This window comes from Myotis davidii, unplaced genomic scaffold (genome assembly GCF_000327345.1).
Source record: "Myotis davidii unplaced genomic scaffold, ASM32734v1 scaffold562, whole genome shotgun sequence".
In the NCBI taxonomy this organism is placed as follows: Eukaryota; Metazoa; Chordata; class Mammalia; order Chiroptera; family Vespertilionidae; genus Myotis; species Myotis davidii.
Genome location: NW_006293953.1, coordinates 2,803,611 through 2,817,520, shown reverse-complemented (window position 1 = coordinate 2,817,520; position 13,910 = coordinate 2,803,611). Strand labels below are relative to the sequence as shown.

The window sequence follows — 13,910 nt, the reverse complement described above, 5'->3', positions numbered from 1 at the left end:
CGGGAGCCATGGCCGGCGGGCGCGTGGGGGCGCAGGCTTGCAGGCGCCAGTAGATGCAGGCAAGAAGGCATTGGCCGACCAAGTGTGTACCATGCTGCAATTTGTAATATTCCTTGAATTCTTTGCTTGGGGCCTGTTGACAACTCCAGTGCTAACTAGAGGAAGAGAGATTGGTTCGCCATGCCCTGCGCGATGGCGCGAGCCCGCCACTCGAACCATGTAGGCGCGCGGCTGCTGGCCGCCAGGGGCTGCCCCTGCGGCCCCGGCGCCCAGACTAGCGGCCCAACGGCCCGAGCCCGGAAAACGCCTGCCCAGGATACTGTAGGAAAAGCGTAGTAAGCTAGGGAGAGAGCTTAGGGGTTCTAGAAGCCATTTCATGCAGGGCATTGTAATAGCTTTGAATTTCAGTGTAAGTGCAACCAGAGCCATTAGGATGATTAGAGGATTTTGAGCAGCAGAGGAGAGACATGGTCTGAATTAAGTTTTTAACAAAATCGCCTTGACATCTAGGCTGCTGTGTGAATGCACCAAAAGCAGCCCACAGTTCCTGACTTTTTCTCTCTTCTACCGACATTGCTAATGTACTTCCCTTGTTCTCAGTGTACTTTTATGGGGGGTTTTTTGTTTGTTTTGTTTTTTAATATATTTTTATTGATTTCAGAGAGGAAGGGAGAGAGAGAAATAGAAACATCAGTGATGATAGAATCATTGATCCGCTGCCTCCTGCACGCCCCTTACTGGGGATTGAGCCTGCAACTGGGGCATGTGCCCTTGACCAGAATCGAACCCAGGACCCTTCAGTACACAGGCTCTCTTCACTGAGCCAAGCTGGCTAGGGCCTCAAGACACTTTTAAATGAATCTGTTGGGTGAATTTTTGGCAGTGCAATTGTTGACTATGTACATTTTACAAATTTTCTCCCCCAAAAGCTTGATATTTATTTTCTTGATAAAGGTTTCAATAATGCCCACTTCAGAGTATTTTGGGATAATCAAGCAAAATGTTGGGTTTTAACTGGATAAGTATGAAGGAGCTGTACATGTGACAGTTTGAGTTCATTGGATTGGCTAGGAAGTGACCCCCTTCTTGGAACGCTTTTATGGCCATGTTTTCCTCAGTCTTGCCTTTTTTTAATTTTCCTGTGGCTTCCTTGCTCAGACTGATTCTGGAGATAAAAGATTTCCTCCCTTTGTTTACATGGTTTATTTTCAGGGACAACAGCCTTTAGGAGTGAGTTGAGAGTGGGGTGGAGACTTGGTGTTAGGGAATTACTTCAGAGCCCTCCTTATTCTTTAATCTTCTTCTGGAAGACTAAGAAGTGGAAATTTCTAGACCGGCTGCCAAATTGTGACTCTGGGCTGTAGCCTTCAGGTTAAACATTTAGACATTCAGATTGCTGGCAACACTTAGTTTTCAGGAATTGGAGCTTGTGGGCAGAAAGAACAAAGCAGCCCCCACTGGAGAGTTCCAGAATTTCTGAGGGGAAGGTTTGATGCGCCTCTTGGAAGGGACTTGTGAATTGTAAAGGCCAAATATTGAGCCCATCTGGGTGTACTTCCTGCAAGCTGGTTTTCTAAGGCAGCACTGTCCAATAGAACTTTGTTTTGTGTGTGTGTGTTTTAATATTTTTATTGATTTAAGAGAGGAAGGGAGAGAGAGAGAGAGAGAGAGAGAGAGAGAGAGAACCATCAATCGGCTGCCTCCCACATGTCCCACAATGGGGACCGAACCTACAACTGCCTCCTGCACACCCCACACTGGGGATTGAGTCCTCAACCCCGGTATGTGTCCTGACCAGAATGAAACTGCGACCTCCTGGTTCATAGGTTGAAGCTCAACCACTGAACCATGCTGGCCAGGCTAGAACTTTGTATGTAGATGGAAATGGTCTATAATCTGCACTGTCCAGTATGTATTGTGGCCACTGGAGTCATATGGCTATTAAGCACTTGAAATAGCTAGTGGGGCTGAGGAACATAATTTACAATTTTATTTAATTTTAATAAATTTAAATAACCACACGTGTTTAGTGGTTATGTATTGCACAGTGCAATTCTAGGCTGTTGCCCCTATGCCCAGCCCAGCATTGCGCTTCCTGCACTTTGCTTCAGGAATCTGTGGCATTCTTCTTTCCTCAGATCAGGTACCCCCACCCCTAAGTTCACAAAACCTTTTCCTCTGTCTCTAATGTCTTCTATACTTTCGGGGAAGGTGGGAGGTAAACGCTTGTGTTATACAGTAAACAAAATGGTCTGTCTTGTTCTCCACTTGTCCCAATGTGACTTTTTTCCCCAACTGAATTGAGATCTTCACGGAGCAACTGAGTTTTGCCTATTCTTTGTGTCATTTGTGTTGTATAAGTTGTGCCCAATAAATACTATTAACTGATTAATTGATTTGTCCTTTGTAACTGATTTCTCCCCTTTTTCCCAGGTGCCTTGAAGAAGGGTCTCACAGCTGAGCAGGTCCGAGCTGATTTCATAACTCTGGGTAGGTCATCACCAAGGTTCCCCAGAGTGACAGGCCTTGCAACTCTTTCGTATAGTAATGTCTCCCTATGTTCTCTCATAGGTCTTAGTGAAGAGAAAGCCACTTACTTTTCTGAAAAGGTATCATAATTCCTCTTAATCAAGGTTAATTAAGATCCCTTGCTTTTATTTCACGTAAAGAAACAAATGGAAAGTGCCAACTAAGGAAAAGTCATCAATCTTTATGTGTCATCTCCCCAGCTTAATGTTTTTTATTTGGTTTCATGCAAATGACATACATCCAGCTTTTAAATTGCACTATTTAACACATTTGTAATTTTTGTGCATTTTTTAGTGCACCCCACTGATCTGATTAAATATTAATGTCATACTGTTGTTGTTCCAACATAGATTAAATCTGGGAATGAAAGAAAAAATTTATATTATCTTCTGTGCCTTCGACACTCCCCCACCCCCCAGGTCTGTGCATCTAGACCAGCCCTTGGTTCTGCTTTCTTCCCACTGTCTGTATAAAAAAACTAAACATTGCTGTGGGGGGTGGAATGAAGAGGGAGAATTTTTCCCATTGTTAAGACTTTGGCTTTTTGTTTTTGTTTCAGTGGAAGCAGAATGCCCCCACCCTTGCTCGATGGGCCATAGGTCAGACTCTGATGATTAACCAGCTTATAGATATGGAGTGGAAATTTGGAGGTAACTAGTTAGAGCCGGTCTTGGGTCCTTTGGGTGATGTAGGGTTGGGTTGCAGAAGCTTTCAGATAGCTTCTATGGGGAAGAGGTTCCCTCCATCCTCAAACACCATTGGGGCCAGCAGCTACTCTCTGTATTGCCATCCATATTCCAGCAGCTGTTTCTACCCACGGCTGTTGATATGTTGACTTCCCGAAAAGCACATTTTGCTGTCCTCATACTCACCCCCATTTGGCTTCTGCTGCACAACCTGAAAGATTGGGGTCTTCAGAGTGGGTCCTCAACCAGCCGCTTACTAGTTTTCTCTTTGTATCATAGTGACTTCTGGCAGCAGTGAACTGGAAAAAGTGGGAAGTATTTTTTTACAAGTAAGTCTTCTCTTGATTGTTGAAAATGGGTAGATTTTTGACTTGGTTAAAAATTATTAAACCTGCCAAAACCGGTTTGGCTCAGTGGATGGAGCGTCGGCCTGCGGACTGGAAGGTCCCAGGTTCGATTCTGGTCAAGGGCATGTACCTGGATTGTGGGCACATCCCCAGTGGGAGATGTGCAGGAGGCAGCTGATCAATGTTTCTCTCTCATCAATGTTTCTAACTCTCTATCTCTCTCCCTTCCTCTCTGTAAAAAATCAATAAAATATATTAAAAAAATTATTAAACCTACATTGGGTTTCTTTAAATATCCAATTAAATGGATGACCCACTGAAGTGCCTCAGAGCAATGTGGTCAGCCAAAGACATGGTTATCAACATGCTTACTTTCAGATTAATAGGATCCAGGTATTATTCTTAAAAGTTTGATTGCTCCTGTAATCATGGGACTTTTTAGAAGTTTTGGTGGACAATCCAGACTGCTCTTGTAAACCCTCAATTTAGAAACTGGATGCTTTGATGTTTAAGTGAAAGTTCAGGTTTCAAAAATTTCTTTGCCTAGTTGTCATTTTAATTTAAATTTTTGTATTTCTTCTTTTTAATCAGTTAAAGTTGGTGCTTAAGAAAGGAAATCAAACTGAAAATTTATATATAGGTGAGTCCAAATTCCCATTTGAACCTTTCCCCTTTTTCTCTGTTCTCTTCACTCAATGGGCTCATGTAGCCCACCACAAATAATTTCTTCCAGAAAAAGTCATTACTAAGTTATAGTATAACCACTGCCTTTCCTCTCATAAAAGATGGTACAAAGATACTTAATAACTCGCTGACAAGTTGGAGACCCCAGAGTTGAAGAACCTTTCTGAAAAAGGGGGGGAAAGGAATGGCAAAGATTGAAGAGCAAGAAGCTCTTACAGTAGAAGTCATTGTATATCCTACTAATGCCCTTTCATTTCTGTGCCCTGGAGTTGGGCCATTTTAAACCTTCTTCCTTTTTTATGAGGCTGAGAACTTTCCTATATTCAAGGCTCTCAGTTTTTTATTATAACCAATTACCCAACAAAAGCTGCTTGGTTATACTAAGCCAAAAAAAAAAAAATTCTCTGGGTGGAAATTAATTTTCTTGGATGATTCTGTGGAGTTGGAAACATTTACCTGAAGCTGCCTTTTCTTCCCCCAGAGTTAACCTTGCCTCAGTTCTACAGCTTCCTGCATGAGATGGAGCGAGTCAGAACCAGCATGGAGTGTTTCAGCTGATTTCTGTCCCCCTGCATCTCCACCTTTGCCCTCCCCTGCTGCCTCCGCTTCTGTGGGTGACTGCTCTGAGAAGCACCTCACTCAGGCCAGTGCAGCACTGATTTGGCCCTCCTTGCTTCTTGGGAGCCCAGGTGCAAAGGTTCTGAAAAACAACAGGATTAAGTACTTAAAGAGCCCTACACAATTACTCTGTAAACTCTTTGTTAAGGTAACCTCCACCACCTATCACCCAGGACACTTATTTGATATTCAAACAGGCTAGTATCTGAGATTCAGGGAGGAAATAAGTGAGTTCCCTCCCCATCAAAGTTCCAGAGTAAACAAAAGGTGCCATCACTGAAGATCCAGGCTGATCATCGTGTATTTCTGTTCTTTGTCCCTAAAAAAGCAAGGGCTTGTTTATGGCTGGGGAAGAGGCTGGATTCTGTGAATGACACATTAGGAATCCCCAACAAGATTTCTACACTGTGGTTTTGGTGATGGTGCACTGCTAATCAGTTTTTTGGTGTGTTTTTTCTTCATTGCTGGAAGTATTACATCTGTTGCTAATCAGTTTTTAATAGGGCAACTATGTACTTATACATGTTTGGCCTACTCTGAAAAGAACGGAGGCAAGACTATCTTCATTTCTGGTTTTCCCTATTGAGACTGTTACAGCTTGTTTTGGTTCAAGCTGACCACCTTTGTTGGTTAGATGATTAATAAAAAGGTTCCAAAGAAAAGGTCTGCATCCAGTTGTCTTTGTGTGTGGAGTGAAGAGTCCTCTGCCTTGCAGAGAGTTAATGATCTGATCTTCAAAAATTACTTCCCTGGTTTTGGTGAAGGCCCTGGGTTTTCAGTGAAATTAGCTGTGGTTCGAGGTTAAAATTTGTAAGAGCAGTTAAGGGGAAACTCAGGTTAAAAACATGAAAAGCAGAGCATATCACTGCTTTGTGTTGAGATGACCTTAGCCCCCACCCTAGCATGTGACTTCCTCCTACCTCTCCCCTCAGAAATTTTTTTTTAAAATTAAATTTTATTTATTGATTGATTTTAGGAGCGAGGGGAAGGGAGAAAGAAACATCAATTTATTGTTCTACTTATTCATGCATTAATTGGTTGATTCTTGGATGTGCCCTAGCCGGGGATCGAACCCACAGCCTTGGCATATCAGGATGACACTCTAATCAGCCGAGCTACCCTGCCAGGCCAGAATTTGTTGAATAGATAATATATACCCATGACTCAAGAGATATAGTGTAAAGTAGTTCCTTCTTACCCTCATTTCCCAATTACCTAGTTCCTTTCCCCAGCGGCAACTACTGCAATTAGTTTATTCTGTGTTTTTCTGTAGATGTTATGCATTTGCAAATATATATGCATAGAGTTTGACTTTTCCCCTCCACACACAAATGATAGTGTACTATACGCACACCTTGCTTTTTTCTACTTAACATGGAAATCATTCCACATCAGAACAGAGAAAGCAACCTCATTCCTTGTAACAAATGTACCATGTTTCTTCAAATGAATGGTTTATTTAACCAGTTTCCTACAGATGGGTGTTTAAGTTATTTCTATTCTTTTTCTCTTATAAGCAATTCTGCAACTCAATATTTTTGTATATATGTCATTTTGCATGCGTGGAAGTACATTTGTAAGATAAATATGTGAATGTGGAATTGCTCAGCCAAAGAATACATGCACCTTTTTGTTTTGTTTTTTATAGAGAGGGAGGGAGGCTCAAGGTGAGTGGGGGGGAGACATCTATGTGAGAGAGAAACATCTATCAGTTGCCTCCTGCACCCTCCCTGACCAGGGATTGAACCCACAACCTGGGCATGTGCCCTTACTGGGAATTGAACCTGCCATCTTTCGGTGTACAGGACAACACTCCAACCAACTGAGCCATATTGGCCTAAGCTAAATATGCGTTTATCAAAGAGTATTAAGAGGAGTAAAGCAAAATGTCTCCCTTCTTTGTTTCCCATTTACTGGGCTCCCCTACTGCCCTCCAACAGGTGACCCTGCTATTAGTTTCTTAGGTGTCCTCTACAGGGTTTTCCCCACATATAAGCAGTAGGAATTTAAATTTTTACTCTTTTTTGTTATTGTTTACACAGATGATTGTATACTATACACACTATTTTTTAAAATACTTTTTTTTAAAAAAATATATTTTATTGAACTTTCACAGAGAGGAAGGGAGAGAGATAGAGAGCCAGAAACATCGATGAGAGAGAAACATCGATCAGCTGCCTCCTGCACACCCCCCACCAGAGATTGAGCCCACAACCCAGGCATGTGCCCTGACTGAGAATTGAATCGTGACTTCCTGGTTCATAGGTCGACACTCAACCACTGAGCCACACCGGCTGGGCCATCACTGATGTTTCTATCTCTTTCTTTCCCTCTCCCTTTCTCTCTGAAATCAATAAAAATATGTTGCTTTTTAAAAAAAAAGGAAACATCAGTGATGAAAGAGAATCATTGATCAGCAGCTTCCTGCAAACCCCCTATCAGGGATCAAACCCACAGCCTGAGCATGTGCCCTGATGGAATCAAACTGGCATCCTTTTGGTTTGTGGGTTGATGTTCAACCACTGAGCCATATCAGCTGGACTATACACACTATTTTTTAAAATATATTTTACTGATTTTTACAGAGAGGAAGGGAGAAGGATAGAGAGTTAGAAACATCGATGAGAGAAACATCGATCAGCTGCCTCCTGCACACTCCCTACTGGGGATGTGCCCGCAACCAAGGTACATGCCCTTGACCGGAATCGAACCCAGGACCCTTGAGTCCGCAGGCTGACGCTCTATCCACTGAGCCAAACCGGTTCTGGCTATACACACTATTTTAAATATATCTTGGAGATCTTTCCTTCAGTACATAGAGTCTGCACCCTTTTCTGTGGTTGCAGCATATTCTCATATGTGAATGGGTGATAACTAGCATTTGCAATTTTGCTAAGTAGTGCCAGTATTAGGGCTCTCCAGAGAACAGCCAACAGAGGTGTGTGTGTAGAGAAGATTTATCTTTTAATTTGATTGATTTTAGTGAGAATGGGGGAGAGAGAAACATCAATCTGTTGAGCCATCCATCTGCTGTTCCACTTATTTATGCATTCGTTGGTTGAGTCTTTTTGTTTGTTTTGTTAATCCTCACCCGATGATATTTTTCCATTGATTTTTAGCGAAAGTGGAAGGAAAGGGGAAAGACACAGAGTGACACACATCAATGTGAGAGAGACACATGGATTGGTTGCCTGCTGCACACACCCTTACCAGGGCTGGGGATGGGGCCTGCAACAGAGGTATGTGCCCTTGACCGGCATCAAACCCAGTACCCTTCAGTTTGCAGGCTGATGCTCTACACTCTATCCACTGAGCCAAACTACCTATGGCTCATTGGTTGATTCTTATATGTTCCCTCACCTGGGATGGAACCCACAACCTTGGTGCATCGGGATGACACTCCAACCAACTGAGCTGCCTGGCCAGTGCAAGGTTTATTTATTTGTAAGTATTGGTTCACATGCTTTTGGAGGCTTCAGAAGTCCAAAATCTGCAGGGAAGGCCATTCAGCTAAAGACCCAGTGAGGAGTTACAAATCCAGTCCAAAGCAGTCTGCTGGCAGAATTCCTTCTTGCTGGGAAAGACAGGGGAGTTAGTATTTGTTTTAGTAAGACCTTCAACTGATTAGAGGAAGCCCAACCACACTATGGAGGGGAATTTGCTTTACTCTGATTGAAAAGTCTACCAATTTAAATGTTAATCTCATCCACAAAGTGCCAGGACTGGCTTGCAGACCCTGAGCTATGGATGAATGCATTACTCTTAGACATTTTCTGTGAAAGAGAGGACTAAGGGACTGCTTGGCTATAGCAATCTAAACAGCCCCGTTTGCCTGCCTCCTTAGACTTTTATTGTAATAACAGCTTGAACTACAATTAACTATTAGGTACTATCAGCAGGGTAAGCATTCTTGAGAAAACAAATGTATCTGTAGTGTCTTTAAACAAGGACATTTTGGAGTCTAAATATAAAGATTCTAGTAAAACACCAGAGGGCTTAGACTTGTATGGATAAGTCAAGGCAGCATCTGCCGCCTTTGGCAAGGTTCCCCTAGAGCAGTGGTTCTCAACCTTCCCAATTCTGTGACCCTTTAACACAGTTCCTCATGTTGTGGTGACCCCAATTTCATTGTTACAAATTGAACATAATTGAAGCATAGTGATTAATCACAAAAGCAATATGTAATTATATACGTGTTTTCTGATGGTCTTAGGCGACCCCTGTGAAAGGGTCGTTTGACCCCCCAAAGGGGGTCGCGACCCACAGGTTGAGAACCGCTTACCTAGAGGCCCCCAACCTTTTGGAGATTCCTCCTTACAGGCTTTCCAACCAAGTCCCGTGCTTCCCCACAACAAAGCACTTTCACAGAAACATCCAGAATAATATTTGACCAACATCTGGGTATCGTAGCCTGCCCAAGTTAATACACAAAATTAACCATCACAGTGCCAAGCTGACCTCTACAGAGATTATTCCAATTTATGTAAGATTCCTGTCCACAAGTACCAAAGAAGAGCAAATTGGTGCCTTTGAACAGAGTATCCAAGAATGCACATGAGCCGAAACCAGTTTGGCTCAGTGGATAGAGCGTCGGCCTGCAGACTGAAAGGTCCCAGGTTCGATTCCGGTCAAGGGCATGTACCTGGGTTGCGGGCACTTCCCCAGTAGGGGATGTGCCGGAGGCGGCTGATCGAGGTTTCTCTCTCATCGATGTTTCTAACTCTCTGTCTCTCTCCCTTCCTCTCTGTAAAAAATCAATAAAATATACTTAAAAAAAAAAAAAAAGAATGCACATGAGATTTCTGAGGGTCTCATGTGTCTGAGATCATTAGACTCTAATGTAAAAAGAATTCACAGAATGTCAGGACAGGAAGGCACCTAAAATGCAATCTAGTTAAATTCATTCATATTATGGACCAGAGGACCGATGTATGAAATTCGTGCAAGAGTAGGCCCTCCTTCCCCTGGCTGCCAGCACCAGCTTCCCTCTGCTACCCAGGACCTGGGCTCCCCTCTGGCCGCTGGCAGGTACCCAGGACTTGGGCTTCTCTCTGGCCACCAGCAGGCACCTGGGACCCAGGCTTCCCTTGCAGCCCCGGCTTCGTTTGGTAAGTAGTCTGGAAGGACGGCCAGTCTAATTAGCATATTGTGCTTTTATTATTATAGACTAGAGGCCGGTGCACAAAAATTTGTGCACTTGGGAGGAAGAGGGTGTCCCTCAGCCTGGCCTGTGCCCTCTCGCAGTCTGGGACCCCTCGGGAGATAACGCCCTGCTGGCTTAGGCCTGCTCCCGGGTGGCAGAGGGCAGGCCCAATCCCTAGGTGCAGCCCCTGGTCGGGCTCAGAGCAGGGCCGATTGGGGAGTTGGGGCGCTGTCCCCTGTCATGCACAGAGCAGGGCGGATTGGGAGGTTGCAATGCCACCCTCAGTCACGCTCAGGGCAGAGCCGATTAAGGGGTTGGGGCCCCGCCCCCTGTCACACTCAAGGCAGGGTTCATGGGGAGGTTGCAGAGCCACTCACTGTCACGCACAGAGCAGGGCCAATCAGGGGGTTGGGGTGCCGCCCTCTATCACCCACAGAGCAGGGCCGATCAGGGGGTTGGGGCACCGCATCCTGTCACACACAGAGCCGCAGGGCGATCAGGGGTTTGGGCGCTGCCCCCTGTCACATTGATCCCGGTGCAGGGAGGCCTCTCGGCTCTGCTGATCCCGGTGCTGGGAGGCATATTACCCTTTTACTATATAGGGTAGAGGCCTGGTGCATGGGTGGGACTGGCTGGGTTGCCCTGAAGGGTGTCCTGTATCCGGGTGGGGGTCCCCACTGGGGTGCCTGACCAGTCTGGGTGAGGGGCTGAGGGCTGTTTTCAGGCTGGCGGGTGACGGAAGCTCCCAACCCCTCCTTTTTTTCTTTTTTTTAAATTCTGGGCCAGCTTTAGCTCTGAGGCTCCAGCTCTTAGGCCTCCAGCTGCTGAAAGTAGGTATCTAGGTTGTTTTGGTTCTATAATCGAAACTCTGTATCAACTCCAACTCTGAGATCCCGGGCTCATTGAAAGCAGGTTTCTAGGGTTTTTTTTAGCTTCTATATTTGTTAAAATGTTTCAAACTGCAGGCTCAGAGGCCTGCAAGGCAGGCGGGGAACGTTGGTTTCCTCCGTCACTGAAGCAAGCAAGCCTCATGTTAGTTTCAAGCAGCCTGGCTGCCGGCCGCCATCTTGGCTGGCAGTTAATTTGCATATTGCCCTAATTAGCCAATGCTAAGGGTAGCGGTCGTACGCCAATTACCATGTTTCTCTTTTATTAGATAGGATTGGGAACTGTAATATGGTCGTTGGCCAATGTCAGTGTGCCCATGAACTGTGGGGTCCTGCTTGGTTCAGAAATGGGATCCTGGGTGACCTGATGGGGATTCAGCCTAACAAACCATCCAGGGTTCTCATCAGGGTTCTTTTTTTTATTATTTTTATTTTTTTTTGCTATATGAAATACGATTTCCATTTATTTTCCCCCAGAGAACTTTTCTTCACTCTTTAAAGACTCAGCTCCTTACATGGGCTTTGATGGAGGTTGTGGGGCAGCACCCACAGGCCTAAATCAGGGTGGGGGTGTTCAGTCCTTCCAGGCTTCATGAGAACGATTCCTGACTACCTTGCTGTGAATGGCACAGCTCACACAGTAATGCAGCTTCACATACAGCTTGGGAAGCACACAGGCGTCGAAGACACTCGCTTCGGAGATGTCCCTAACGGCTGCGGCCTCCACTATGTTTCGAATGACAGACTTCTTAATGGCTTGTCCTTGGGCACGCACTGGGCGCAGTTGGTGCCACGAATAGGCTGCACGTGCCTCGGCCTTTTTTGGCACGACCGTTATTCCTTCTTTTCTTGGTCATCTTGGAAATGAGCCCATCAGGGTTCTTCGTAAGAGTTGCCCCTAGTTGGCCACTGGACAGATTCTGACCGAGGAGCTCCTTGTGCTGCTCAGTTCAGACCCTCCTGCCCCATCTGCCTTCCCCTTCTCTTCAGTCTTCAAACTCACAGCTTCTACAATCTGGCTTATTTCCTGCATTAGCATTCTTATGGGAACATTTCATGTCAGCTGTCATTCAAATGCTCATGACTGCATTATGTCCAGGGTAAAATCCAAACTCAGCACACCACGTCCCACAGTGTGGCCCTGCCTACATCTTTGACCACTGCTATTCCCACTGCCTCCTCACAGGTATCCTGTGCTAGTGTATTCAGTCTACCGGATGCTGACAGCCACCACGCCATGAAGCCATATTCCTCTTCTTCCCTTGGACCTACACTGCTTCCCCACACTTCAAGTGTCCAGGGCACTTCTGAGGCCCACCTGATAGTTCTGTGCCATAATAAACTTCTCAGTTCTCCTCCAGATCTCTGCTGCAGGGGCCAGACGTGGAGGATCTAGAGTCAGACGGCTTGAGTTCTAATTCTGGGCCCTGTGCTACCAACCGTGTGACCTCAGGCAAACTCCTAACCTCTCAGAACCTCAGTTTCCCCATTTGTAAACCAGGTATAGTTCTTGTCTCACAGGGTTATTGAGCAGCTCACTTAGCACAATGCCTGTTCAACCAAAGCTGAACTCATCATTATCAAATTTTTGTAATTTTTTCCCCCAAGATTCTTTTTTTACCAGCCTGTGGGCTTCTTGATAAGAGACGTGTTTTTCAGCCCAGGAACCTCAACATTTGGCATCAGTCAGTTCCACTCCTCCCCACCCCCACCTGGTAATAGATCCTATTCTTAGTTGAAATGAAATGAGACTGTGGGTAGACCCGCCATGGCAGGACTATTAACAAACAAACCTGCCTGGCTTTAGAAGAATCAGTCTGGGGAAGTTGGTTTGGCTTTTGTTTGTTTTTAAAATTTTTTTATTGATTTCAGAGAGGAAGGGAGAGGAAGAGAGAGATAGAAACATCAATGATGAGAAAGAATCATTGATTGGCTGCCTCCTGCATGCTCCCTACTGGGGATTGAGCCTGCAACCCAGGCATTTGCCCTTGACTGGAATCGAACCCGGGACCCTTCAGTCTGCAGTCATACGCTCTATCCACTGAGCCAAACCAGCTAGGGCTGGGGAAGTTGGTTTGATGGCTGCTCTGTTTTAACATACATCATAGATGAGTCTTTAGTGTAAGGCAGCCAGACTGGGCACCCATCTTCCAAAGGACACCTTCCAAGAGCAATGGAACACCTGTTACCTGACTCAAACATTCTTGAAGCACCTACTTTGGGCAGGGCTCTATTGGGCCCTGGGGGAGTAGGGTGATAAGCTGAGGGCAGAGATAACCAAGAGTATGATTTCTTTCAAGAGGAGATTATATCCTCACTCCCATTTGCTATATAATTCAGATCCCATTATGAACTCCAGGAACTACTCCAGCACCTTTGTTGTATCAGAATGTTGTCACAGTTATAACCTATTGAATGAGGAGCATTGATCAGGGCCCAAGAGTATTAGGCAAGGATTTTGCTGCAATGCTGGGGGATTTGAGGTAGATTCCTTCTTACCATTAGCACTTTGTCTTTGTATCAATTCACTCTTGCTACTATTCTGCTTAGAAACCTGCTGTCTGTTAACCTGGTCTTTAGCTGGAGGTTATTATTTTGTATTTTATTTACTTTTGGAGCATAGTGTTCCTTAAGATGGCAGTGGTCAGGCCAAGAGAGGATATTCCTTCCCTGAAGGAAAAAGACTATCTGGTTGGGGTTGAGGAAAATGTTCAGTTCTGATACTGTTGTTTCTCTTTACTCTGGTGATTGTTTTTAACTGTAGGTTATGACAAGGAAATTCTATTAGTCCAAATGGCCAGCTGGTCCCAAAGGGGACCTAATACATTAGCATTTGCTGGACTGTAGAAATGGACTTTTCAAACACAGAAAAGCCAACAACAAATACTTTACTAAGCATATTTGGTCTCTTTTGGATTTTATTTATTTATTTATTTATTTAGTAAATACCTCACACCAGGTCCATGCAGCACTGGAAAGAGCAGTGACTTGTGGACCATATTCTGTACTCATAATT

The 13,910-nt window shown here is 44.7% G+C and overlaps 1 protein-coding gene and 1 pseudogene across 1 annotated transcript in view; one reads left to right on the top strand and one right to left on the bottom strand.

The window, feature by feature from the left end:
- The window catches only part of COMMD7 (COMM domain containing 7), a gene marked incomplete at its 5' end in the record, with an annotated part of 22,271 nt that extends 16,745 nt beyond the window's left edge, over nt 1–5,526 (top strand). Inside the window, 6 exons of the mRNA XM_015566643.1 lie at nt 2,434–2,490; nt 2,572–2,609; nt 3,089–3,179; nt 3,495–3,544; nt 4,154–4,202; nt 4,728–5,526. Of these exons, the coding sequence (XP_015422129.1) occupies nt 2,434–2,490; nt 2,572–2,609; nt 3,089–3,179; nt 3,495–3,544; nt 4,154–4,202; nt 4,728–4,804 (362 nt within the window). The remainder of the gene's footprint in view (nt 1–2,433; nt 2,491–2,571; nt 2,610–3,088; nt 3,180–3,494; nt 3,545–4,153; nt 4,203–4,727) is intronic.
- Nucleotides 5,527–11,340: 5,814 nt separating this feature from the next.
- Nucleotides 11,341–11,775, bottom strand: LOC107183777 (annotated as a pseudogene).
- Between the last annotated feature and the right edge of the window lie 2,135 nt (nt 11,776–13,910).